The sequence below is a fragment of the Chamaea fasciata genome, unplaced genomic scaffold, assembly GCF_029207755.1.
Source record: "Chamaea fasciata isolate MVZ Bird 193981 ecotype frontalis unplaced genomic scaffold, bChaFas1.0.hap1 SCAF_5, whole genome shotgun sequence".
Classification (NCBI taxonomy): domain Eukaryota; kingdom Metazoa; phylum Chordata; class Aves; order Passeriformes; family Sylviidae; genus Chamaea; species Chamaea fasciata.
Window position 1 is genome coordinate 37,862,935 of NW_027094090.1, and position 26,811 is coordinate 37,889,745.

At 41.9% G+C, this 26,811-nt stretch overlaps 1 protein-coding gene across 3 annotated transcripts; it reads right to left on the reverse strand.

Annotated features, from left to right (window-relative positions):
- Positions 1-250: 250 nt before the first annotated feature.
- E2F7 (E2F transcription factor 7) lies at positions 251-20,182 on the reverse strand. 3 transcript variants are annotated; one of them, XM_066183291.1, is made up of 13 exons: positions 20,106-20,182; positions 19,848-19,928; positions 17,034-17,309; positions 14,895-15,063; positions 12,184-12,465; positions 11,390-11,548; positions 10,204-10,341; positions 9,247-9,441; positions 8,557-8,638; positions 7,421-7,940; positions 6,271-6,541; positions 4,616-5,040; positions 251-3,358 (listed from the first exon to the last, which is right to left on the reverse strand). In XM_066183291.1, the coding sequence occupies exons 2-13, from the start codon at positions 19,926-19,928 to the stop codon at positions 3,182-3,184; spliced, it is 2,775 nt and encodes a 924-aa protein (XP_066039388.1). In that variant the 5' UTR covers positions 20,106-20,182; the 3' UTR covers positions 251-3,181. The 3 variants fall into 3 exon arrangements, with proteins under 3 accessions (XP_066039388.1, XP_066039390.1, XP_066039389.1); XM_066183292.1 differs by lacking the exon at positions 251-3,358 and adding an exon at positions 3,716-3,749; XM_066183293.1 differs by lacking the exons at positions 14,895-15,063; positions 17,034-17,309.
- Positions 20,183-26,811: the final 6,629 nt, after the last annotated feature.

Sequence of the window (26,811 nt, forward strand, 5' to 3'; positions counted from 1 at the left end):
TTGCGCCTGCAACAGCTGGGTGGGAACTGTGGCCATGATGCATGAAATAGCTGGATGCTGGAGCCACTGGGGCGAGCTGTTATCCTCTGCTAGTCCTTCAGTGCTCACATCCAACAGAGACTCCTCGCCTGGACGTGTGGTGCAGAAATATTTCTTTTCAAGGGTGTCCTTGAAAGTCTTCCGTACTGAAATCACAGCCTCAGTTTTAATTTCATTTTTTATTCTGCAAAAGTTTAATATTTTGCTAACAGATAGTATAAAAAAACTTTTCAACCCCACAGTGTGATTGGAGTAAAGCTATATGCAGACAGGTAAACAGATAGCTAGAGAGCAGGAAAAGCAGGACATCTAATCACTGAAGAACAGTTATAAACAGCAATAAAATTAATATCTATATTAAACTAGCAGTGCAAAAAAAAAAACCAAACTGGAAGCAGCTTTACATTAAAAATACAGCTTTTTAAATACAGAAATAGCACCAATTTACAGAAGACAATCAGAAATGTAAACGTGGCAGATAGATTCAAGTATAAGTTATATGCTCAGCCTCCTCAACAACTGACTTAGGACAGAAAGATTTCACAAACCCTGCAGAACTTCCTGGATATGAACTTTGCCTCAGTGCAAATACAAATCCTGCTTTTCCAAAGCTACTTTGCTGATGAATTGTTCCTAGTTTAAATTCTTAGCTTTCAGTGAAGGTAGAGATAGGAAACGTAAACCCATTCCCTCTTGACAACCCACTGCCAGTCTAGTTCAGCAGCTTGGGTACACAACGAAGCTGCCCGACTGCTTCAGTGGTCTCACTCTATTTCAGTAAGAATTTTGCATTGACAAAATCAAGACAGCATATCTACATCCTTTCTCTCCTAGGCCCAAGACCTGCTTTCCCAGCCATGACCCACTGAAGATGGAGTCAATCCTCATTACCAGACCTGCTGTATTTACAGAAACTCAAATCTGTAAGCAAAAATTGGAAATTGAAAATCCATTTTCACTCCCTGCATTTTCAAGTATAGTTAAGTTAATTATGGCACACAATAACACCACTGACAAAGAAGGGCAATTTTGGTGATGATGCTTACACTGGAGCAAAGAGCCAATATTAGTTCTATTTCTTCTCCCTGCTCCCAGCTGCCATATCACTAAAAGTGCCATATCACTGCACTGTACTAGAGGGAGAGAGAAGAGACAAGGTTTGGAAAATCAGCACCCACTGTGTTCCCTGGAACCCCAGCAGCCCATTCCTGCCCCAGCAGCAACACACGCACACCAGCAGAAGGGCAGGGGCAGCACTGTGCTAGTTACACGCTGCTTTTCAAAGCAAAATTCATCTAAGTGGGTGTATAAGAAGAAATAATTCAGAAGAAAAAATTGTAAACTTTCATAACTGTAGTGTCATTAATCTATAAAAAAATTAGCAGTCTGAAGATGTCTCTTTATCATCCCTGAAATTTCCTATGATAACTGCTATAGATTTTCTTTCAAAAAGGGATAACCAAACCCCCTCAAAAACCTCTTACTGGTCTGTTCTAAGAGAAGGCCACATTACTCAAACTCTCAGCTTCATTAAAATTCTTTCTTAACTTCCATTTTCATAATACATTTCATTATAAAAATAAGATACTGTCATCAAATCCCCCGCCTCAAAATGCTAACCTCCCTTTACCAACAAAATAGCACATCCAAGAGTGCATCTACCCTTGGAAAACCAACACCAGTACCAAAGAGAGAGCTGATCATGCTGGCCTTACATTTGCTAAAAGTCCAGGCTAAAGTGATGTCAACAGCAACACTTTCTGTCTTTTGAGCAGGAGACTGCACAAATTTAATTGCAGTTTGCTACATGAGTGAAAACATACCCAAACATAAGAGCATTAGCTCTTAAAATTATGTCCTATATTAATAATAGCACCATCTATTATTTGAGGACTCTGAATGTGAACTCTTAAGACCCTTCTTCTTTTTTTTGTTTAAATTTTTTATATTACTTTAAAACTCAAGGTTCCTGCTCTTTTCAACTTCTTTTTCTGGTTTTGATAGATAAGTTCTCCCTTGTCTTCCCAACATGCTCAAATGCACTATTAACTAGTCACAAAATTCCTGTAAGTGAAGAGTTAGGCACTTAAGTACATACCCCTTAAGTACACTTCAGTAAACAGCTAAGTAGGCACTTAGTAGACTCAGGTTAGACTGAATCTAATCACGAGTGAGGTTAATGACTTATCAGCATTCCTTGGTCATAAAGTCTAGACTGGATATTTAAACAGGAGATGAAACCTTAGCACAGTCCTCTCAGTGGTTTGTCACTCTCAAAACACTTTGTCAAATCTGTTTAAGGATTCAGGTTTTGTAGTCTTTACATCTAACTTGCATATTTTGCTCAAAGTAAAAAAAAAAAAAAACCCAAACAAACCAACCAACCCAAGGACTAATACAGTTCATTAACACAACTATAAAAATGTTACCATTCACAGTTATTTTGGTCTTAATATTTTTCACATGTATACATTCAATCATACTGTGTTATTATTAGGTTTTTCTAATCACAAGTGCAGGGCAAATTGTACAACAACCAACTGACATTCAAGTAATCCTACCCTGAGAAAATCTGTTATTCTGAAACTGCAAAAATCCTTTTTTTTTTTCCACTAATCCCACTCCAACATACAAAATAAAAAGCAAGAGGCTGCACTGCAGGATTTGACAGATTGAAACCAAGTAAGCAGTTGCTCTCACAACTGCAAAAGTTTATCATTTTCACCACAGATTTACTCAGGGTAAGTAGAGTACATGCAAATGAAATGCTTACCCAGATAAGTGCTAGACATCTTACTTAAAACCATAAATAAAGAATCCCTGGGGACTTCAAAAGAATCTGTTTGCATCTCCTCACAGAAATAAAGAGAGTTTTCCAAATTAAAATCACATGCCCACAAGGCTGTGTGAAGCACAGAATTTGAATTCATATCAGTACTGAAGGAACAATTCAGTAAAAGGATTTCCGTACCAAGGGTAATTTTGAAGAAGATGGCTAACAGAACCAGTGGGTGAATAGATAGAGGGGAGGCAAAAAAGGGGTGACATTTTAACGTGCTCCTCTTGCTAGGTTAAGAGCTTGTTCTCCTATAATTCACTCAGGGCCCGAGGACAATCTGTGCACCCCTTGCAAAGAGCGGAATTAGTCAGGGCTGGTGCTAGAGATTTCCAGTCTCCTCTGCACAGAGCTGGCATTTCTTGTCTGGTTGCCTTCATGTTTCTTCCATGCCACAGGGTCTCCAAGACTTCCAGGAGTTTTGAAAAATGCCTCATGATGAGCAGGACGAATACTCTTGGGAGTGAGAGGAGCTGAGGAAGGCTATTAAAAAAAGCCCACCAGAACAAAACACACACACACAAAACAAACAAACAAACAAACAAAAACCAAACAAAGTGATTTGGCAAGGTTTTCTCAAAGCCTATACACAAACAGGCAAACAGAGGACAGCTGGGAGACATTAATCCCTGTACCCTGCTACATGCCCTTTCAGAAACTCCACGTGAAAAGCTATGGGCTTTGCCCCTGCTTTTTGTTGTGGTACTGGATGCCAGTATATCACTGCTGGAAGATGAAAGCCTTTCTCTCATTTCCAACTTGATTTTTTTCATGATTGATACATACTCATTTGTTCTTATGCCAGTCTTGTCCTTTAGCTTGTATGGCTTTTTCTCTTCCGTGATGTTTTACTCACTTTTGTTACTTGTTATCACTAAGAGAAATCAAAAATTAGTCTTCTAAACCCTGACCACTTCTAAGTGCCACTCTATTGTAACTTCCAGTGTTAGTATCTGTAATCAGACTGGCTGCCCACCAGTCTCTTATTACAGCCTTTTTCTAAGCTCAAAGAAGATAAACACAATGTTTATAACGCTTCCAAATGTTTGATCTATTTGTCACTGAATTAGGCAATAGGCAAACAAATCACAGATTTACAAATTAAGCTGAATTAGTGCCAAAATGTCACTGCTAATAGTTGTAAAGACCCAGGTAACACACTGTAGCACGACTGTTTTATGTCACTCGTATTTCAGATAAATCAGTCCTCCCTCACATTGGAATTTCTGATTTTTTTAACCAAAAGTCTGGTCCTATGGTAGACTTCAAAAAATATCTTTATACAAAAAGATCAACAATCCTGCAAGAATAATTGTTTTCATTCAGCTCTGATGCTGCTATTACTTTTCTATTACCTAGTGAAGAAAGATCAGAACAGGGCTGAAGGGATAACCCAGAAGACTACTACCTGAAAAAGTGTTGCAGCCAGCTGACTCCTAATTGTGACACATAATCCTCCTGTCCTCCTAATGTTTTTCTGTAGCCATTGTATAGCACACAATGACACTGTCAGATAGGGAAAAAAACCTTAGATTGCTGGGGGATTTTGAGGACTAAATGTGCTGTGCTGGGCTATGTATTCATACACCCTGTGCCACTGCTAAGACGGACATACACAGGCTAAGGGGAGGACACCAGCTCCCAGCACTGACACGGGGGCACCAGCCTGGGGCACACACCGACATCAGCCAACCTGGCACAGCTCTTTCATCACCACTCCTGTTCACCTTTCCCCCTTACCTGCTGCAGCTTCAGGAGGGTCACTGGGTGTCCCATACACACAGGGGAGTCCAGCTTAACAGCACTACAAGATCTTGTCAGCACAGGACTCAGGTGCAGAGCGGGGTGAGGCGGCTGCTGTGGGTCCACTGAAGGGGCTGGTGAGACCTTGGGCGTGACAACAGCCGTGGTGCTTATGAACACAGGGGTGGTTGGTGCCAGGCTGGACATACTGAAATTTGTAGAGGCAGCAGCTGAGAAGGAGCCATCAGGAGCTGGGGCAAGAGGACTGGTGAATGAGGGAGAACAGACCAGAGGGAAGGAAGCCAAGGCTGCTGATGGCACCATGACACAGGGTACACTTAGAGAAGGCATCTGGTTCGCAGCCAGGCTGATGGCACCGGGGGCTTGGTTTGCAGATAACAGGAAATTGAAACTGCTTAATCCTAAACCAAAGAGAGAAAAAACAAAGCATTAATAAACCTGAAAAGGGGAATTAAACTACTGTAACATCATCTACAATAGGAAAAAGGTGTGACAATAGAGAAAAGTCTGCCTAGGAAGTAAACGATGACAAAAAATAATAAAAAATAAGGAAGAAAATTGTCACAACCCCCTAAGTCTCCTGTCCAGCTCTCTTTCCTAATCTGCCTCCATTTTCTTCCCTACTTGTCTACTCACTGTACCTGCATCCATTTACTTAGGCCATATGAAGTACCAACCACACCCTTTGCTGTTTTCCGCCTCTAACTTCAACTACAAGCAACATCCTAGTTAAAAAAACCCTTTTTTTTCACTAACTGGAATCATCCTCTGCTGTTTGCAAACATATACATTACTTCTAATGAGGAAAAAAAACCCAGACAAATCAAACCAAACAAATGGGAGACACCCACAAGGATATATCACAGAAGCATTAATTTTTTTGAGAACAGCTGAACTACTGTGTTGAAGTAGAAGCTGCTCTGGCTCCCAGTTTGTCTGGCCTTCCAAAACACCAGGATCAGCACTTTTAAACCAAGCATCTCCAACCTAAGTGAAGTGCCATAGACCCCACTCCGTGTCACAAGTGAATCAAAGACTAAAGCAGTAGTCATAGAAATCTGCCACACATCCTATTGCCACAAAGCAGTCACCCACGGCACACAAACACAGGCACAAAACATGGTGGACATGAAATTCCATTGCAGTATTTTCACTTGCTTCCTCTAGACCCCCACAGTGTCATACAAGCAGGGCTGGCTACATTCCCAGTGCCTTGGGTTTCAGGGATTTTACTGATAATGCATGTAACAAGACAGTACAAAGTCTGAAGGTGATGAAATTCATACACTCAGGGGATGCTGCTGTTTTATACTGGCCAGTTTACTGCCAAATCCAAACTTCCAGCTCCTTTGAGTTTTAATGCTGGATAAGTGTCTTTTTTGCTGCACATAATTCAGGCATGCAAACCCACATTGTTCAATGCTATTAGTGTTTGGGAACCTCAGAAAAATGCCTCTTCTCAGAGGAGCAACAGTTTACATTGAGTCAAGAGATTTCAGTTACTAAACTACTACAGAGAATGGCTGTCAGGGGTTTTTATGCGGAATATTCACCCATTTGTAGGAGTCAGTATTTGCTCAGTGAACAGATACAGGGGTTTAGGTGTGTCTAGACCTCATGGCTGTCCTTACCAGCAGTAGGCTGAACATAAAGATACTGTGGTTGGAAAGGTTGACTGGCATTTTCTTTAGAGATGTGCTCATTTCTTGGTGGGGGTTCATCAGGGTCTTTGTTCTGGGATTGTTTCTCTTGCTCCTGACAATCTAAAGGCTTAACAGACTCCTTGTTTGCGGCCTCTGGAGCAGCAGGACTTGCAAGGTCAAAACGATCCGTTTCTAGATGTACAGCAGCTGAACAGCCATTTCCTGGGGAAGATTCTGCCTTGGGTGACTCAGAAGGCTCCTAAGCCAAAAGAAAAGCGGAAATGAAGATTCCAAACTGAAATAAAACAGTGCGATACCTCTCATGCACCTTCCTCATACATCTGTGAAAAGGAGCAGCACAAACCTCATTAGCAAATCACCAAGTTAAAAATTTTGTTTGAGGGTTTGAAGAGCCATATTAGTGATGCCTAAACCCTGTGCCCTTTGCTGTAGTTCACATTCAGTACTTGGACACACTACATAAGAAATACCTGACTTCTGGGATTACTTTTTTATTGATAAGGAAAAACACTTGTTTCAAATACTTTATATTCAATATTCAAATGGCCTATATGACATGGTCTTGAGCCTGACCCCTCCTTTCAGTATTTAAGTGAATTCTCAGATAACTATGCATTACCTTCATCATCATCATCTTTCTCTCACCAGCCTGCTGTGGGCAACACTGGATCTCAGAGAGAGGGACTCAGGCTGGAGAGTAGGGGGAAAGAACAAATCACATTTGGTATAGCTCAGTGCAGTAAGCAATGCTGCTGCTGTCTGGGAAAGCCCAAACCAAAGGGGAAGATGAGAAGCAATAATTACATTGATTTCTTCCCCTCTGACCCAATTGTTTTGCTGAAGAAAATGATCAGGACGCTAATTCCAAAGAACAGCTGAGCATCACACCACTATGCAAAGCAATCCAAGTCCATTTTCCCCTGGTAGTGTGAAAACATCTCCCAGTTAATGCTTATACTTCCTGACACAGCCTACTTGCAAGTTTATTAACATGTGGGAGGCAGCATTTTTATCTCTTAAGAGCAATGTACTGAATTTATCGTTCTAAAAACATTGTCTTAGGCGAAAGACTTTCCTTACTATGGGAAAGCCTATGTGATAATGAAATTCACTTTACCTTAGGTACTACAAGTGAGAGGGGCAGAAAACTGTGCTCCAACATCTGCTTTTTAGCCGCTGGCTCTTCATCATCTAGAGGTGCAGAGGGCGAGGAGCACTTGTGGGAGCTGCGTTTTTGGCAGCCAGTGGGAGGTATGGCAGCCTGAGTTTCTGCACTCCTGTTCCCCAGGTCTCCTGCAGTGGGTAGGAGCTCACTCAAGTTATTTTCCTGAAGACCACCACACAACATAAAAAGGGATGAAGACGGGAAGCACAGGAAGGGTTGGTTGGGGACCAGGGTAGGTTTCTCGTTTTCGGCTTTGGAGGCTGCTGGTGTGGAAGGGTGCGAAGCCTGGCTGCTGATGCCAATTGGTAGTGAGAAGCTTGGCCCTTCTGTCCGAACCACAGGGAAAACTGCCTGAGGCAAAGGGTTAACACAAAAATCAGAGTCCCCAGGAACCGGAAGAAGGGACAAAGGTAAGGTTATGTTGGAATTCTTTGCTGAATTTAGTAACATTTCGGTGTCACAAGCTTTATTCCTAAAAAACCAAAAACAAAACAAAACAAAACAGCAATGAAAAGAGGAAAAACATTATTCCAAAATTAAACCCCTGTTTTATCCTTACAAGCAAAGAGATACATGTTTGGACATATATGTGGAAAAAGTCCACCCCCAAACAACAATTTTTAAACAATTTTAAGTTTTGAAGAAGTGGCTCTTTTTATCATTTCTCATTACACAGAAACAGAGTTCTCAGGTTTTTGCTTTTGGCTACACTTGACTAGTCAATCATTCACAAAAGAATTTATATTGGAATAGGTGTAGAGAAGACAGATGAGAGACAGAGATGACCTTCCATGGAATCAAAATTTGCTCAGCCTACCCAGACAGTAGGTCAAAGGATGCAGGAATGACCTGTATAAACACATATGACAGAAAGAACTACTGAAGCAAAACACCAACACTGGTACAAGTACAGGTAGTGTAAAAGGACCATGAAAAAAAAAAGCCATGCAGACATCTCCCAGTGTTAAAATTATAATAACGAGATTTTATGATGATTTTTTTATCTCAGTCTCATCAATCAAATCTATTCTTAAACTAAGCATGACAAGCACAAAGCTGCAACTGGACAAGAGTTAAGATCAACCTACCCAGTATCTTCCTCTATTTTCTGCCTGCAGATAGCTGCTAGATCTATCATTTTGGAATTTTCATCTGAATTCACAATAGAGGCTGAAAGAACAGAAAGGCATTCAATTAATCACAGATAGATTTACTAAGCATATTTTGATACTGGCCAGATAAAATAATTGCTATAATTTTTCAGTCCTGACACATTTTAATAACATCCACTAATCACCTAGAGCCAGAACCTACAAGACACTCAGAACCCTCAAGTCCCACTGGAGACATGTTCAACATGATCATTTCCTATAAGAGGGAACTGTGAAAAGCCCTGTAATTACTTTATCTTTTTAAACAACTATCCATTAGATTATTACAGTAAATTTCACTATATTAGAAACCATAAAATAAAGCAAGCCTTTCGTGGCTGAAGATTTTTTCTTAATCAAGTTCTCACAGAAGAAACTGCAGAAAATAAACCGCAGTTCCAATTGCAGTATGGCCCAGATTCACCTCATGTAACTGTAGGCATTTGACTGGAGGTTCTAACCCAGAAGTTTCATTATCACATGGACAGTAGAAACATAGGTACCTTCCAAGAGTAATTCACATATTTAATTACGCTGATTCACCCAATCAGATGCCTTAAATTGGAGCATGCCCTCATTTTGGCAGGTCAAGTGGGATAGAAAAGAACATGATTAATTAGTAGTTACCTTGCTTCTCTTGATGTGGGCTGTTAGGCTCAGAACTGACCTTCCTTCTGGTTGCTTCACAAGGCTGTGCACCGTTAAATGAAGCGTGACGGGTAAACTTTTGCTTTCCAGTAGCACTGGTCTGGTACTGGACACAGGCTCCTCTCTGTGTCCCTGGCAGAGGATCTGATGTTGGGCTATGCCCTCTCAGCTCATCTGTAGAGACACAATATTGTACACCCATCCTTCAGGTAACACAGCTCATCATATTACGGAACTTGGCGTTAAGGGCAGAGGCAACTTCTATATTATCTCAAATCACACAACACTGAAACAAACCTAGAACTCAGGAAGCACCAGTAGACAAGGTAAGGGCTTCCTTCCTATCCATACCATAGCAGCTGCAGCAGCTACATTCTAGTGTGCTAGGCAGGAGAAGAAAGGGTACTAAGATAGTGTTTACATTATCCTTCATTTTCACTCGTTCCCAGCACTGTACTGATGCAAATATCAAAGCCAAAGGGCTTCCCCTTGCTCTGGCTTCTAGCCAAGGAACATCAGCTTACAGAGATGCTCTGTCCCACCACCTTGCTGCTCTCTGCAGACAAAGCTTTTGTAAAAGGGGCCATTATGCCCCATAAGAAACAGCCCTGCTCTACCTTGGTATGTCCCCTTACAAAGAATTACCAAAATTTTGCAAGCCAGAACAGCTGTGCGCCCAGATTTGAAGATGTCAGTGCTATCTGCTATTGCTGTACAATTCATACAGTTATGCATTGTTATCTAAGTCAGTGTAAAAGTACATACAAGACACAGTATCCTTCAACATTCCTCCACAGATCCAGATATTGGGCAGAAAGTATAACAAAGGCAAATGTTGAGCTGGCAGCAGTTCTTTACACACAGAAAGCAACCTTTTACCACTTGGGAAGGGACTGTCAAAGCAAAAAGAATATAAATGCAAGCTACACAAGTTACCAGTCTTTTCAGGGAATTCCACAGGCCCAATCCACTTGAAGGCCGGTTTGCGCCCTCGTTCCTCTGTGACGTGGACTTTCTTGATCAAGCCTAGGCTGGTGAGAACGTTGGCAATATCATACAGTCTTCGTACCTTTGCTAACAAATAAGGGCAGGAGTAGATAAGAGAGTCAGGTTTACAATGCATCCAAGACACATTTATGTGCTAATTTCATTCCAGACTATCACCACAGCTTTCATAGATGAGGTGGGCAAAATCAAATTGGCACGGACTTAGGCCACCTCCTATGAAGCCAGCCATGCCAGCTCCCTCCGATTGTCACTGCTAATTTATATCTTAGCTGCTCAGGTTTAAACTCACCTTCCTCATTTTGTTCGAAATAGATTAGGAAGTGATTGCATCATGAACTTGCCCAGAAAATGCAACTACCGCCATGTGGGTAAAGAGAAGCTGGGGCAAGAGGCACAACAGTACACAGCTGATCACAAGAGGAGACATTTTTAAAAATGCACACTCAGAAAAATCTCTATGACTCTAGTAAATAACATCTTTGAGCTGACTATGTTACCTATATATTTTCCAGCTAAACTCCTGACATTTCTTCTTATATTTGGGGTAGAATGTCGACACTGAAGTGAAAGTACTTTATTTTAAAGGTACTTTAAAGACTTGAGAGCCTTTATCTCAGAAGATTTATTTACTAATGCTAAGTTTTCCCATGATATCCAAGGGATTGAAGTACTAATCCTCACTAACTGAAAGCAAACTCTGCCATCCAGCTGTAAAAGATTTCTGGGGTAAAAAGGAGAAGGAACATATTTCTGCAGAGAGAAAATTAATTCCATTAAATTAAACAACGTCCTTCAGTTCTGAAAAATCATTCAGAGCAGTACAGGAAACAGGATTTAAGTATGAAAAAAATAAATCAACAACAAGAACAACATATTTTCTTCTTTATTCTGAAGCTGAACTTGGGAGATAATTGTCAAAGTGACTCTTCCCCACACCAAGCTCTGTTTTCACAAATATGCATTTGCAATGAAAAAAACCCCAGAACACATTTCAGGAAAAGATGCACAAATTGCTTTTGCTATTACATACTGGTGTCTGTTTGGTGTCAGTCCAAACATGCCCCATTTTCCTTATTCACTGACCGACTGACTTGCCTCTCATTAGCCATCTTACTTTTAAATTTGCTGTGGTCCACTGTATCCTGGGTTTCTTCTATCAGTATCTTTGCTGCGATGTCCAGAGTGACTATCTTGGTCTTGGAGACAAGGAACAGCATGACAAACTTTTGGCTCATAATCCTCAATGACTTGTCCTTTCTGCTGTTTGCAGATGCTGTGTTACAAATAATACCCAAGCCTCTTAGCATATGTCATCCATCACAGCCAGAAAACTAGTAAGACGTTTTCTCACACACAAAATAAGTAAAGTATCTCCTTGCCAGAAAGCAGAATTTTATTGAAAGGCAGCCAATAACTGATTAATGCAGACAGGAGTCTCTTTTCAAATGGCAAGAAAAATTCAAACTTGCAGAAATAGATTTTAGAAATTCCAAAGCTGATTCTATGTCATATTACAGTTTTGTGCCACTATAATTTTGATACTCTAATGGACTTCATAACTTAAACCATTATGTGTTATATAGGCAGTATGCAAAGAGTGGACAAATGAAGATGGTGCTTTCTGTCAGGATAAAGCATTCACTGTCAGATACAGGTGGGGAAAGAACTGGATTGTCCAGCAATACTTCCTGCCAGTCTTCAGGAGAGAGAAAAATCTGTCTCGAGACCTATGTTAGGAACAGAATAGAAGGAAGAATTCTGTACTTTCCATGGTGAATTCAGCATCTTTTTGCAAAGGATAACTTTTTATTATTTAATTTAAAGGCAAAGCAAGGGAAAAAGTGACATAGGGAACTGGAGAAAGAGATTTGAGTCTGTGTATCATCACACATTTAGTAATCATCTTACCAGAGCTGCAATCCTGTTCTGAAAAGTCCAGTAATGATCTGTCTTGAGAATCTGGGATAGCTTCCTTTTTCCGTTTTTCAAATTTGTACTCTAAGTCCTGCTCCTTGTGCTGCGAGGTCATTAACTCTCCATACTGCAGCTCTCCTGCCTCCTGAAGCATTTTCAGAGTTTGGCTGAGGTTGTGCCTGCCATGCCAGCAGTACTGGTTCTTGGCCACACGGCTGACCAAGTGCAATGACTCCAGGACATTCACAATATCGTAAATTCGTCTCCGCTCAACTCCTGTTTGGGAAAGAGGGAAACAGATAAAAAAAGACATAGATGCTCATTTTGGTTCAGTAGAAGCAAACAGAGAACAGGCTGTTCTCTAATAGACATTTTCAAGTTTCATGTGGGCACATTCTATTAGATACATCTATATTTGCACACTGAAAATCTGACTTATGCGTGGCCAGCTTCACGGTATGCTGCTCTTTGTCTGTTTTCTTAACTTCCACCCCAGCCATGGCTTCAGCTTAATGCACCTACACTGTGTTTACAACTGACTGCAGTCTACCAGGCCCATTCACTCAGACCTACCCAAACTGCCCCAGGGTTTTCAGAGCACTTTGGCCCTTCCTTACAGAGAGCTTCAACACTCAGACATGTACACAAGTCTGCGTGTAACAGAGGGCAGAAAAGGGTCTGCCACAGCACAGAGATGAAAGCTCCTCGTACAGGAACCAGGGGCAGTGCGGTCCACCACTTGCACTTAAAGTGACACAATTAGCTTTACTTGCTAAGCAAGTACCAAGTAAAGGGGCTTCAAAAGCTTCACAAGGTGCAGAGTGGTGTAGAATGAGACCTACTCTTCCCAAACGCAACAGAAACGAATCATCAGTGCTGGCTGGGTCTACACCTATGGGAAATTTATGAAATATGTCCAACTTGAGCTCAGCCTGACTAATGTGAGCAAGGCTGGGGACTGAATATGAACAGGTTGGTGGCAATCGTCACTCTCCTGAGTGCTTGTGTCCAGTGCTGTTTGAAGCATGGCTGTTATATGTAACACAATGTACTATACACTGGTGGCAGCATCTGCACCAAAAATCTTTTAGCAGTTAACATCAGCTGAGCAGTACAAGTGCTAGTTAGGGTGAAAGGTTTTGAAAACTTCCCTGTAGGAAGCAAGGCCATAATGTACCTTTTTACCCATCTGAAGAATAGGGGTAATAGTTACCAGCCTCAAACGCATATTGGGTGAAAAAATTCAAGAGCATTTCCAAGTGCATGAAGAATTTGGAGCGAAACACAATTCAGAAAAGCAAGAGTGCTACACTTATCCTGGTGTCTGTCAGGCACCAGTAGTACAGCCCCCTTTGTGGCCTTCCACAGGTGTTCCGTGAACAAAGCAATATACATTTGTAGCAAAAGCTGTATCACAGACACCATTTATTACATGGAGAGCAACAACATCAGCAGGGGTAATTTTGTGGTCACTGAAGCAAGTAGATACAAGCAAGGAAGTGAAAACCAAAGGGAGAAGGACAACCAAAACCTTTCCCTTCTTGGGAGCTAACATTTCCAACAGTAAGTTTTAGAAGAAAGTTTCTGCTATTTAGGAAAGCAAGTTAATGCCACTCCCAACACAGAGTAAAGCATTATTCAAGTTCAGCTGTACAAGTTGGAGCATGAGCATCTCATGCAAACACATAAAGGAGTAACTGCAGAATCCATAAGAAAAGTTCATTTTAAAAGTAATTTATCTATTTACCTAATCTGTATTCTATTCTATTTCCAATTCACTCTACCATGGCAAATAAATGGGTATTTCACGGCCTTTCTTAACAGAGTCACAGAAGATATCATTCTTCTGTTCCGTTTCTTCCCAAAACGGACAAATTTCATTTTTGCTACATCTTTGCTGCTAATACCTGAGTTTTAAATGTAGATACAAGATTTATTTAGTTTTAGTCCAATTTTGTAAAGCCCTTCCTAGCTAAGAAACAACCTCACCGAGGACTCAGATATTTTTGTTATTAATGTGTCCCGGCTAAGTTCTCTCTCCCAAGTTTTATTAGTTCTTGCAGATACTTCATTAATCTTTTAACTAAAACCAAACTTAACAGCAGAATCAGCAAATGGGCTACTCAAAACCTTCTTACCACCTCAATACAAGACATTTCCTCATGGTACTCCTGCAGTTCTCCCAGTACCTTCCTGTCACAAGGTGATACTTAAAGCTAAGGTAACCTTGCTGAACCATGAGATCTCGGAAGATATGATGTCAAACATGTTCAGAAGTCAGGGAGTAAACACAACTGATCTCCTACACATCCCAGTTTGCAATTGTTCCCCCAAATGTTTCATTTTGACAGAATTTGTTGTCTATAAGTCCTTCTTCAGAGGGTTTCAAAATCCTAACTCCTTCAGTGTTCAACAAATTGAATATTTAAGAAAGCAACAGAGTTGGTAAACAGCTGGAAGCAAGATCTGTCTGGTAAAAAGTGCGGAAAGTCAGAAAGCAGATTTCAAAATGGTAGTGCTACCAAATAACAAAGACACTGAAGAATATTAGGCATTTCCAATTCTTGATTAGTATGATTAGAAGAGCATCCAGACCCTGGGGAAGGCAGATCTTGAATGTAGTCTGTTAGAATATGATCTTTGGAAGGCCCACCTCCTAGGTTACCCCAGGTGATCAGTTACCCCAGTTTTGCAGGTATACATACCAAGAATTGAAGCCACTTCATCCAAAGAAATGGTAGTTTTCTCTGTTGACAATGGATAATTTGGATAGCGAGCTAGAAACTTTTGGCACAAGAGTCCTAAGCTTTTCTGTTTTCTGCTGGGTCTCTGCTTTTCAAATTCATCAACCGTGCTGTCATCTACTATATCATACTGTTAAAAAATAAATGTTAACCCTTTAGTGGAGAGCTTTTAAAAGCAAGACATAGTCAAGTGAGGTATATTTCAGATGTTACCAATATTTAAGATCAGATTTTCTAATTAAAAAACATGGACTCCTTGAAAGCACAGAGCACTTGGATAACACAATTGCAAGCTCTTCTTATTTCATCACACAAGATACCTACAGAAAAACTCTGTCCTGGGGTGACATGTGTGCAATAATGAAATAATGGTCATGCACAAGGAAAAAACCAGTAAGATCAACACCCAAGTCTAGCAGATGATAAGATTATACTTGGAAAGAGTATTTCTTTTGGAAAGAAGGAAGAATATGGTCTCAAATATTCCTGGATCTAATAAAACAGGAGACGCAGAAGTCATCAAGAAGTTCCTGCAATACCTCTTTTCGCTGACTTTTACAGTGACTCCCTCACTTTAAGAAACTGGTGACTGGGGAAGGAGTGGGGGCACTTTGCTCAGAAACTATAAAAGGTGCTACTCAGTCCTTGAACCTTAAACTTAGTCAAGATGTTAGCTTAAGTAATTCTGTAGGATGGCCTGAATGTGGTCTTTCTGACTCTGCAGTGAGAAAAATAGAAACCAGCAAAAGCATGTTGGCAAGAATATCAGAAGAGGTATGTTTATCACCAAACGAGAATGATGGAGGATTATTTTGCACTGGTAACTGGTGTTTTCTTCTGTCTTATAAAAAGGAAAAGAAGTCTTGCCCTCTGGCAAAGAAAAGCTGAAGGTGGTGGTAGCGGTTGAAACCCATGTTTACTTGCTTATGGGACCTTAAACTGTCCTTTGCTAGTTGCAACTAAGTAAATTTGTGGCAGGCTGGAGCTCTGATAGAAATGAGTTTTATATGGTATGGAAATAGCAGTATTCCTACTCTAAAACTGCTATTTCTTTTGTATGTTACCTTTCTAAGAGGAGAAAAATATTAAATGTAAGTTATATTAACTTACAAAATAGAAAATATGTGAACTCTTTATAGTAGCCATCCCAAAAATGCTGTGTGATCTTAGCAGGCTTGGAGTGGCAATGAACTAACCTTAAACATTAGCTACTTTTCACCTACTGGACTCTATGTTAGGAATGATCTTTAGAGAACTGTTTTGTTATGACTATGAAAACTGCAGAATTTTCTACACAACTGTTGCTACTGCAGTTGCTGTAAAAACTACACTTCTAGAGTGATCTGTACCTATGAAATGATGCTTCTCAGCAGGAGGACCCAGAACTATTTTCCTGTTGCTGAGATCACCAGGGAAGGATATCCTACAAGAAATAAACCAGGAGAGGAAAAGCAGTGGTTGGAACAAAACAAAACAAAACAAAAAAGAAAATTGTAATGATGCTTACTACAATCTGATGTGATTCTCTCCAGGGACAGACTTCCTAAAGTGAGGAGAGGGATCAACTCCTGCATTGCCTGAGTCTTGTGAAGTAGAAATCTCAATGCATGACCTTGCTTTCTGACCACTAGTTAGGGGGCTGGGGTGACAAGTGGGAAGAAAAGGTTTCAGTGGACCACTTTGCAGGACAGTTGCAGATGAGGTATAAGATCTGGAAAGTATGTTCTCTCACTGTCAAATTTATTTTTGAAAATGATGATTTTTTTTTTTAAAGAGATCTGGCAATTTTCTTTCTAATCTGTTTCAAAAGTACTTCAGTTGGGGAAAATCACATTAGTGCTCTTCACCCTTCACTGTCCTTTTAAGTAATATCCAGGCTCTTGAGGGGATCTCAGGTCAATTACTACAAAGACAGTAATTTTACATGTCTCAAAGTCCTACTGCTCAGCCAGTACTGTGTAGGCAACTGTCCCTGGGAAAGTCTTATGATTCTGCATCTTTCCATAGGGAGCAAAGAACCAGATGGAAGAAAACTGAGGAGCAACTTAAGGAAGGTCCAAATCCTAACTGAATAAAAGGTAATTGTGTTCTGAGTCTCACCTGTAATGAATCAGGTGTGTCACTCTGCTCACTATTTTCTATGGGTCTGAAGAGCTCTTTCTTCTTTTCCCTGTCCCTCATGTCAGGGCTAGCAGCACTAACAAGAATCTTCAGGTTAGCAGTAGGAGTCCAGGGATCAGGCTGAGGTCTGTCAATGATCTTAACAGGTGTAATTGGATTTCTTTCCGGTGTGCAGCCTTTTTGCTTCGATAAATCAATTGGTTCATTCTTAATGGGAGTCTTTGGGGCCATCCTGGATCGATCAAATATGTTTTCCTATTAAAAACAAAGTTCTTTAGACACAAGAGGAAAAAAACATTCCATCAATCAATTTCATGATTCTTATGAAGTTAATTTTACTGACCTGTGCCTTGGCACTCATAGTTTTATTTAGCACAGTTCTACTGCCTTTGTTGGGAATGTTAAAATATTCTACATGCTGCTGTACTGGAGGACGTGTATTTGAGATACTGCCTTGAAATACAGAACCTGAGATCAGCCAGTCCAACCTGTAGCCTATCAGGCTTTTAAACTCTGACTGTTGTTACAAGAAAGCCACAAACATAAATCACCAAATCCCAGGGAAACTGACATCATGCACTGGCCACACTACACTTAGCAAGAAAGTAGAGTTCTGTTTGAAAGGTCCCAGGTTAAAAGCCATGCTGGGGATGCAGCTCAAACTCACAAAATGTCAAACTAAAGGGGATGTAACCTCATGTGCAAGCAAGGCAAGTTTTGCATCCGCACTCTCTGCTGCTCAAAGCAACTAAGAAAATCTCCTTAACTGTTCCTTGACTACAGCTAAGAGCTGCTAGGAGGAAAAGTCTAATTCATCAGTTAATTTTTATCATTTCCTGAATGAAGCCCATCTCCTTCCAGCCCCTAGCTATCATCAAACTTTTTTTCATATTTTATCTATGGATCTCTAACTACAAGAATTATCACTACAGATGAATCCACTTCAAGGGACCAACTGAAGGAAGTATTACTGGTATCCTCTACATAATGTGTTTTATTCTGTGCTGAAAGAAATCCAATTCAGAAATTGAATAAAAGCCTGAAACAGAATTTTAATTTATACTGGATTACCGCAAGAACTTTAAGTTTTGCCTTTTACTTGGAGTAATTAAAACTATTCTGGAGCTGAAATATATTTAAGTACGTGATTCCAAAGGTCATCCTAACATGCACAGTCTAGCTAGAAAGCAGAAAGAAGTTCTAGTAACAACTGAAACTGGCTTTTACTAGGAGCAGTTTTGTAACATTCAGACTGAAAACAAATCTGATACATCAAAAGCATTGTGCTCTGAGCACTGATGAAGAACACTTCTGCATATATTCACCTATGAATTACCCAAAAGGATGCAACAAATACATCTCTTTTTTTTACAACTAACAGTCAGTTGTAACTTGCTACACTGTGATAAATAGGGGTCAATTTAGAGGCTATGGTACTTCTTGGAATATATATTCATATAGTGTTGGCATTCAATAATTTCTTGCAATTTCATGTTTGGCATCAAATCAACCTTTAAGTAATGCAGAAAGTCTATCTTCTCCTAAAGTTCCTGTTCATTATGGCTGGTGGTAATGGAACTGCAGTGAGGGCAGCTGAAGCAACCTGCTGTTTAAGTACCTCAGATCTTCATGTTTGTGTAAATACCACAATGAAAAAAGTAGTGACTCTACGTGGAAAACATACGACTATGCCCTTTCAAATCTTCATTTCCTACTATCAGATCTTTATTTTCTACTATCATAATTACCCACTAAGGTAAGAAACACTTTTACCCTCTCTCCCCCTTTTTTTTTCTGCAGTTGCAACACTCTTTGACATCCTACCTGTATTGCACAAAACAGCAAGGTCAGTTGGTAGAAATAAGAGATAGAGGACAGGAAAGGCCAGCTTGACAAACTCAGTATGTAAGCAGTAATTGAAACAAATCTCTGATACAGTAAGAGCAGAACCTGACAAGAACTGTGTGAATTTTGGAGGACTCAGATGAGCATGGAGAACAGGTCATGAATTGCATCTAGTTCAGGAGACATTACAGAGCAAGGTTATGCCCACTGCTACACATGCTGTCCCCTGGCTGGTGAGTCAGTAGAGAAACAACGAGCTTGTTCCTTGCTGAGTGGCCCTACTTTAACCTTTTGACTGGAGAACACCATTTCACGAATACAGACCAGAAGACAAGCCTAGTGGACGTGTCCATCAGCATGCTGAAACTACTGCTAAATAACGGAACTATACGATTCCTGTGCCAAGTTAGGCCTGGTGGTTCTTACCTTTAGAACCAAGAGTCTCTACAAGAGCTCTCTCCACCTTACCACACGGGTAGCCATTGGGATACTTGAGATCACTTGTGTTTTACTCGCGGGGAAGCTAAATGGTGTTTCCCGGTGTGTAGCACCAGAATGCAATCACTTCACTTACTGACAAGGGTGGCATGACTCAGGCTCCTTACACTGGATTACTTCTTTATCTTAAGGGTAGTGCTGGGCATCCCAGTGCCCCAAGCGCTCATAGGAAAGATGCTGCTGTACAGACCAAAAGGGCAGAGCAGGTCCGATGGGCAGCACCTCAAACGCTGCCCACGGGAGCCACAGAAGCACGACCCAGAGCCCGACCGCCCTCCAAGCCCCCCGGGTGGCGGTCCTGCACTCGCAGGGCTGGGGCTCCGTGGCGCCCACCGCCCTCCCTCCCTCCCTCTTCCTCTCCTCCCCGCACTGGCCCGGGGCTCCGGACAACGCGAGCAGGGAAGGCGCAGCGCAGCGCCGGCCCGGACCCCCGGCGGCCCTCCCTCTCACCTTCTGGGCCGCCTCGACGCGGCCCCTCCGCCCCGGCCGGGCGCTCGCCAGGTCCCGCAGCGCCAGGACGCTCACCTCCATCTGCAAAGCGAGAAGGCGCTTTTAGCCCGGCTCTTAAGAGGAGCCGCTCCCGTCCCCGGAGGGACGCGCGGGCAGCGCGGCTGCTCGGGGCTGCGTTCCCGGGTAGGGAGGGAAGGACGGAGGGAAGGACGGAGGGAAGGGAGGGGGCGGGAGGCTCGGCGGGCTCCGCGCCCTCACCTCGGCCCGGGCCGGGGCGCGCGGGGGGCGCGCGGCTCTGCCGCTCCCGCCAGGCGCCCTCAGACATCGCTTTACAATCCGGCCAATCAGGCGCGGCAGCCGGGGAGCCCCGGCCGCGCCGCCGGCCAATCAGCGCGCGGGCAGGCGGCGCGCGGCAGCGGGCGCGCGGGACGGGACTCCCGCCCGCGCGGAGCCGTTTCGCTCCTTTTCTTGGCGCTCCCCGCCCTCCCCCTCCCGCGCCCTTCCCGCCGCCGCCGCCGCGCCAGGCGGGAAAGGGCCGGCGGTGCCTGTGCCCGGAGAGCCGCCCGCCGCTTTCCCGGAGCCGCTGCCGCCGTCCTTAAACCTGGGAGGGGGGAGGAAGGGCTGAGTCAGCGGGCGGCGGGTGCCGCCTCGGTCGCCCGGCCACCGGCTCGTAGGAAACGCAGCCGCGGTGTCCGCGCCGGGGATAGCGCCGCCCGCGGCGTGGGTCGAGCGGCTCAGCGGCCCCGGGCAGCTCGGACAGCGTTATGATCCTCCGCCTCATGCCCTGAAGCGAGTCTGGTGCCGGGAAGGTAGAGCGAGCAGACGCCATGGGGAGCAGCCTGGACTTCTCGCTTTTCCCTGAGACTCTGCTCTGTGGTTTTTCCCTCCTTTGGTACCTCATTACGTACCGAGATAAAGGAAGAACTGGAGGGGAGCCTTGCCCAAAGTTAACAAGTCAAATCCTGGCAGCGTGTGGAGAGGTGCAGTGGTGAGATTTCAGTTGTACCTGATGGGACTATGGAGACGCAATGTTGCCAAAAGAAAAAAAAACAAAAGGAAAAATGGTCAAGATCATAGCTTTCTGGAACGCAGAATACTTCAGTCATGAAAGTAATTGCTCTAAGCTTGAGACCCTTTCTGGAGAAATTTGCTCTGTGCAGTGTAATTGAATTTGTTTTTGAAATGTACTTAATTTTTTTTAAAGATTTTTTTTTTAGTTGTGGTGACAGTAGATATGCTGCTGCGTTATTCCTGTCTTCTTTAGTTGTGGGAGGACTTCCCTCTGAACTAGCTAATGAGCTAGTAATGAGTTGTCACAGAAGAAAAAACCCAAGACACAGTTCTGATAATTTATAAAAATATTCACTTAGTAATTTTTGAGGAATAGAAAAATTTTCAGTAAGAATGTAGACACCAGATGGATACCGTCTCTTACATTAATTATAATTTATTAGTTTTTAAAATACTCTGATTTTTTTCTTTTCAGCAAGTTCCAGTCCACCACAGTTTGCTGAAGAGAATGAAATATAAACTCTCAGGGAACCTCCTTTATTAAAAAACATTGGAAAATGGCCTATACAAAAAAGCTCTTCGTGCTTTTCAAACCTTCCTATTTGTAGGAGGAACATTATTTCCATAACTACAAACTGTGTATCTCAGTACATATTTGCAGATGTATAGAGAAACATTTCTAAGGAGTGAACTATTACTGCTGCTCTCACTCATAAGAACCCTATAACTCTGAAAACAGACTCATTAAAATCATAAGAAATGCAGAGTCATGGAAAATCTAAGCAGGATCTCATGTCACAGACTGACAAGCCCAGGCGTGATTTCTAGACCAAAGGAAAGAAGTTAAGAAGAGTGTAGCAGCTGAGAAACTGCTTGTGTGCTGCAGCCCCAGTGACAGGAAATCACCATCTGTCCCTTTTAGTCATCTACTTAATCAAAAGTGACACAGAAATATACATTCTCAGCCCTTTATCTTAGATCTGTCACAGGCATTTGTGTGTCCACTGCCAATTAATAACATCTATCGTAAGGTATTACATGTTGTGAAAGTTTAATAGGTCTAACCGCATTTGCAGCTCTAGCACAGAGACTTTCTTGTTAAGACCTTTATAGTGGTTAGGAACTTAACATTTAAGTTGCTCGCTAAAATACCACGGCATGTGCATGTAGAAGTTCATTTGATCACAGTGACTGCTTCTGCCCTTAGCAATCTGGCCATTTTTAAGCCATTAATCGGAATATCTGTAGGTTGGCATAAGACCCGGGAGGCCTGAGTCGCAATACCTGTCAACATCATTACAGGCTATGTAGGCAATGGGGCACTTTCTACTTGGGATGTTTCTGATTTATTATACCATAATATCGCTACTTGAATGGACCTGGGGCCTTATTTGACCTTCAAGACTTGTGACTTCTTACAGGTTAAGGATGCCTCTGAATATAAATGAATTACTGTAAACGTCTCTCAAAGCCGTCAAGAAAGAACTAATCTGAATCAAGTTTGACGCCTCCATTTAATGTTGCTGTCATTTTACACTCACAGTATTCCTGGCAGCAGGGCTGGGTACTGCTTGAAGGAGGCTGTCTGAAATCTGCTGAGTTAAATTCAGCCCCAGAAGGTGTGGAGCTCAGCATGTGGACGAGAAGTGAAAAGCAGAGTTGGAGGGAGAGAGGCCTCACGCCTGTGCTTAAGGGAAGTGCTAGAGCCCACTTTGGCACTAAGTACAGTAAAGGAGTGTGTGTGAGTCACATATATAGATAAGGTGGGAGGAGTGAGACATAGCACCGGGTGGGCAGCTGTGGGAGCCGCAGTGGGTGTGAAGGGACACTGTGTGCTGGTTTAGTCTGAGGAAATGATTTTTATTTAGACTGGAGAAGTGCTTTTCATGGGAGGTATTGACAGTGATTTGGATTCCTCTGTACAATGATTCTTCTGTAGTATGGAAACAAGAATGTTCAGGATTAACATATTAAACTGTTACACAATGTGATGAACACATATAACAGAAAAATATACTTTGCTATTTGTTATATATTTTTATATAGAAACATATTTGTTAGGCAATGCTAATCTTTTCCATAAGATGAATATACAGTGTTGTAGTGCATTTAATAAGCTTTTTTTTTGTGCAGTGAAGTAAACAAAAAACCAAATCTCTAATAGTGAAATGCAAATTTTAGCTGGTAAACAAGTTACAAGTTAATCAGAACAAATCTATGACACTGCATTTCCTTGCTTAGCTATAGCAGCTGAAAGAAGGTTGCTGATTATCACATAAGATTAATTGTTGCAACCATCATACATTGTAGCATCTTCCAAGATGATTTTTATATCTATTTTGATATGCACAGGTAATCTGCTACAACTGTCAGGAATAAGTCAACAAATTGATGACTAAATTTAAACACAAGTGCCTTCTCTTGAATGATTTTGTTATATAACTTTTTTACAGGATCAAAACCCACTATCTGGTTATTTATGATTTTGAATGAATGGTACATGGACTAAGATAGAAAGCCAATACCTTTGACAGAGGAGATGGACAAACCCAAATATCAATGTGTTTTACAGCACTTTTCATCTCAGAATAGGAAATAGTTTTTAAGACGTTTAAACCTGTATGACTTCTTGTAATGCAAAAAATATAATGGACCAGTAGTTCCTCTATTCTCTCTTTTTCTTGGCTGCCTTTTCCTATGAGCTCAGTTGTGATGGAAAATTGTATTTCTCCATCTGTTTTGGCTGATATTTGAAATTTCAGGTCAAAAGCTGGGAGAGAAAAAGAGACAGATCCAATTACGAGCTTCTATTTCCATTAAAAGCCAGACTAAGTCACTCAGTTGCTGAGCCATCAGGGAATCTGTGTTTTACCAGCATTCTCATCAGTGAAGGTAGTGGTGTGCCCAGTGTCTGTTGGTGATGGTTTCCCAAAATGCTGCTGACTTAGGTATCATCTCTTCCGTAGGGCAGCCTGGAAGCTTCCACCCTTCAAGGACCTCAGGCTGCCTTGATCTAGGCATGTGCTGCACCAGCACGGGCAGTAGCCATGGCAATTTGGCATTCAAGAACAGCTGGAGGAGATTGCATTAAGAGTGATTCTATGGACACATGACATCAGTAGCAGGGCTGGGAGTGGGGCCTGGAGCCAGCAAAGCCCTTATCCCTTTGTGCTGTGGGGTCACTTGCTTTTGAAGTTTGCATTCACTGTAACACAGAACCCAAGTTCTGACAGGAGGGGCAGAGAAGGGTGACAAATAGATCACAAGTGAGTGGGTCACTTAGTGACAGGGAAGATATGCATGTTGGAAACCATTCCACTAGAGGAAGGCATTGGATGAGTTTCCCATTTTCTGCCTGCTGTTATTGCTTAGTGTTCCATCAGTATCATTGCTTTGTCCCTTGGCTCTGTCTTATCTATAAAAAGAGTAGGTGATTTCCCTGGACTCAAATCAAGGAAGGCACCAATGATGTTTAACCTCAGGTGACAGGTTCATAGAAGAGCCTCAGGTCTTTGGTATTTCCCATGGCCTAATTCAGGTGCAGCCCTGCTCAGGGTTGCTGATTCACACATGGCAGCTGACTTTTTGCCTAGTGGGTAGTGTAGCCAAATGCTCCAACTGGCTTGAAAAATTCCTTCTAGGAGTTGAGGAACTGGCATGGCCATGCCTCAGTCCCTTTATGGGTCTGATCTCAAGTAACCGGACAAAGATCACGTAAGGAAGCAGGTAGCTTGCTAAATCGCATGGCCCTTGAATCAGCGTTGCACCTGAAAATCACTTCCAGCAGCTGCTATTAAAAAACCTGAATCCTTCACAAAGGATTGCACTTGTAGCACTGCACTCCCATTATTTTGTTCATAATTAAATTGCTGTTTGTTTGCATACTGAAATTAATGAGCAGTTCTATGTAAAATTCCAATTTCAATACTCTTCTCTAAGTGGGATATAGTTTGCTTAATGTCCCGTACCACAAACCTTCTCTGCTAGGGCTCAGGTAGAGAACTTTGCATTAAAGAGAGGTAAATAGTCAATGTGTTTACTGCAAAACTGTTTTAAAATTATTAAAACGATTGCTGAAATCATACATGGTGACTCCAGAAAGCGATCTTGATGGTTGAAGCCCTGTCTTCCTGCACACTGGATATTATCTTCATCCTAGATAGCCCTTGATCTAAAAGAAAAGGATCTATGGGTATCTTTCGTCTGGTTGCTGTAGTAGAGAGAAGCTGTGTGCAAACTGTGTCTTGTCAGATTACCTTTAGTGAAAAGTGTTTAAGTACCTCTGTGTACCTTGTTTTGACTAAGATGAATCAGGACCTCACAGCATAGGATGCTATTCAGACACGAGACCACACACCTATGCAGCTGCAATCTCCATTGATTCAAATTAAAGTCTAGAGATCTTTGTTTCTTTTGTGGAATATCAAGAAAACACCAACAGAGAACCATTCCTGCCTAAAATTCACAGGAAAAGATTTCTTGTTCCATAAAACTGTCAGAGGTTTAACATAAAAGGGGATGGTTTTTGTGTTGTAAATATTCAGAACTGTTCTCTAGTGATTATTTGCTGTTGTTTCATTGTGCAGAATGGTTCAGCAGTGCTAGTTTCCTCCATGGACCTGCCACCTTGAAAGTTTAACTATTGAACTGGCAGTGAAATAAAATGCCAGGTATCTTTTTACCAATGAATGGTTTTCCTTCATGATTTCCTGTCTAAAAACAGGACAACTGCTTTCCTTATTAATTTAAAAATTTCTCTTGAGACCAAACACAGAAAATAAAAATTTGAAAAATAGGCTCTTACCTGGAAACTTCTGTCATAAATTTATAACAGAAGTCTCAATATGATCCTAGGGATGTGCTACCCAGGGAATTTTTTAAGACTGTTTACAGTTATAAAGTAATAAAATCTATCCATGAAATATCCTCCAATGGGGAAACAAAATCAACAAATGGACAGGCATAATAGAAGAAAGAAAGTCCCATATTTGTTATGTTTTTAGCACAGTAATCCTGGCAACGACTGCCGTAAACACTCCTAACTCATTTAATTTCTCTGCCCTGTACTCTTTGATCTGATCTGATTGTTCCTAGATTATAAAGCCAGAGGGACCATTAGATCATCTGGTTTGACCTCACATGTGTTGCAGGCCATTAAAATTGTATTCATTACCCTTGTATTGATTCTAAGGACTTCTTCTTGGCTAAAGCTTGTGTTCTGGAGAAGCATGTGGTATTGATCTGAAGACAACAAAAGACTGTGAATCCATCATTTCCACTATTATTAGTTTAAATATTATCCCATTGTCCCTATTAATTTTTCTTCCTTATTTCTAATTGGATTTTTTCTGACTTACGTTTCAAACCATTAGTTCCTGTTATGCTTTCCTACCTTAAACTGCAAGGACTTTCAAGTATTGCTTTATCCCATGGCAATAATAAGCAGGTCACCTCTTTCTCATTTTAACAGACTTCACTTCTAAAAAAAGCTCTTTTTTATTTTTATGGTGCACTGTTTTCTGGGTAAAAAACTGGCTGCATGGCCAAGCTCAGGGAGTGGTGGTGAATGGAGTTGCATCCAGCTGGTGGGCTGTCACTGGTAGCATTCCCCAGGGCTCAGTGTTGGGATCGGTCCTGTTTAATATTTTTATTGATGATCTGGATGAGGGAATCAAGTACACTCTCAGTAAGTTGGCACACAGCACTTAGTTGGGTGGGAGTGTTGATCTGCTGGAGGTCAGGAAGGCTCTGCAGAGGAATCTGGACAGGCTGGATCCGGAGAGGCTGGATCCATGGGCTGAGGCCAGTGGTCTGAGGTTCAACAAGGCCAATTCTCAGCTCCTGCCCTTGTGTAGCAACAACGCCATGCAGTGCTACAGGCTGGGGACAGAGTGGCTGGAAAAAGGCCTGGTGGTAAAAAAGCTGGAGGTGCTGATTGGCAGCAGCTGAACAT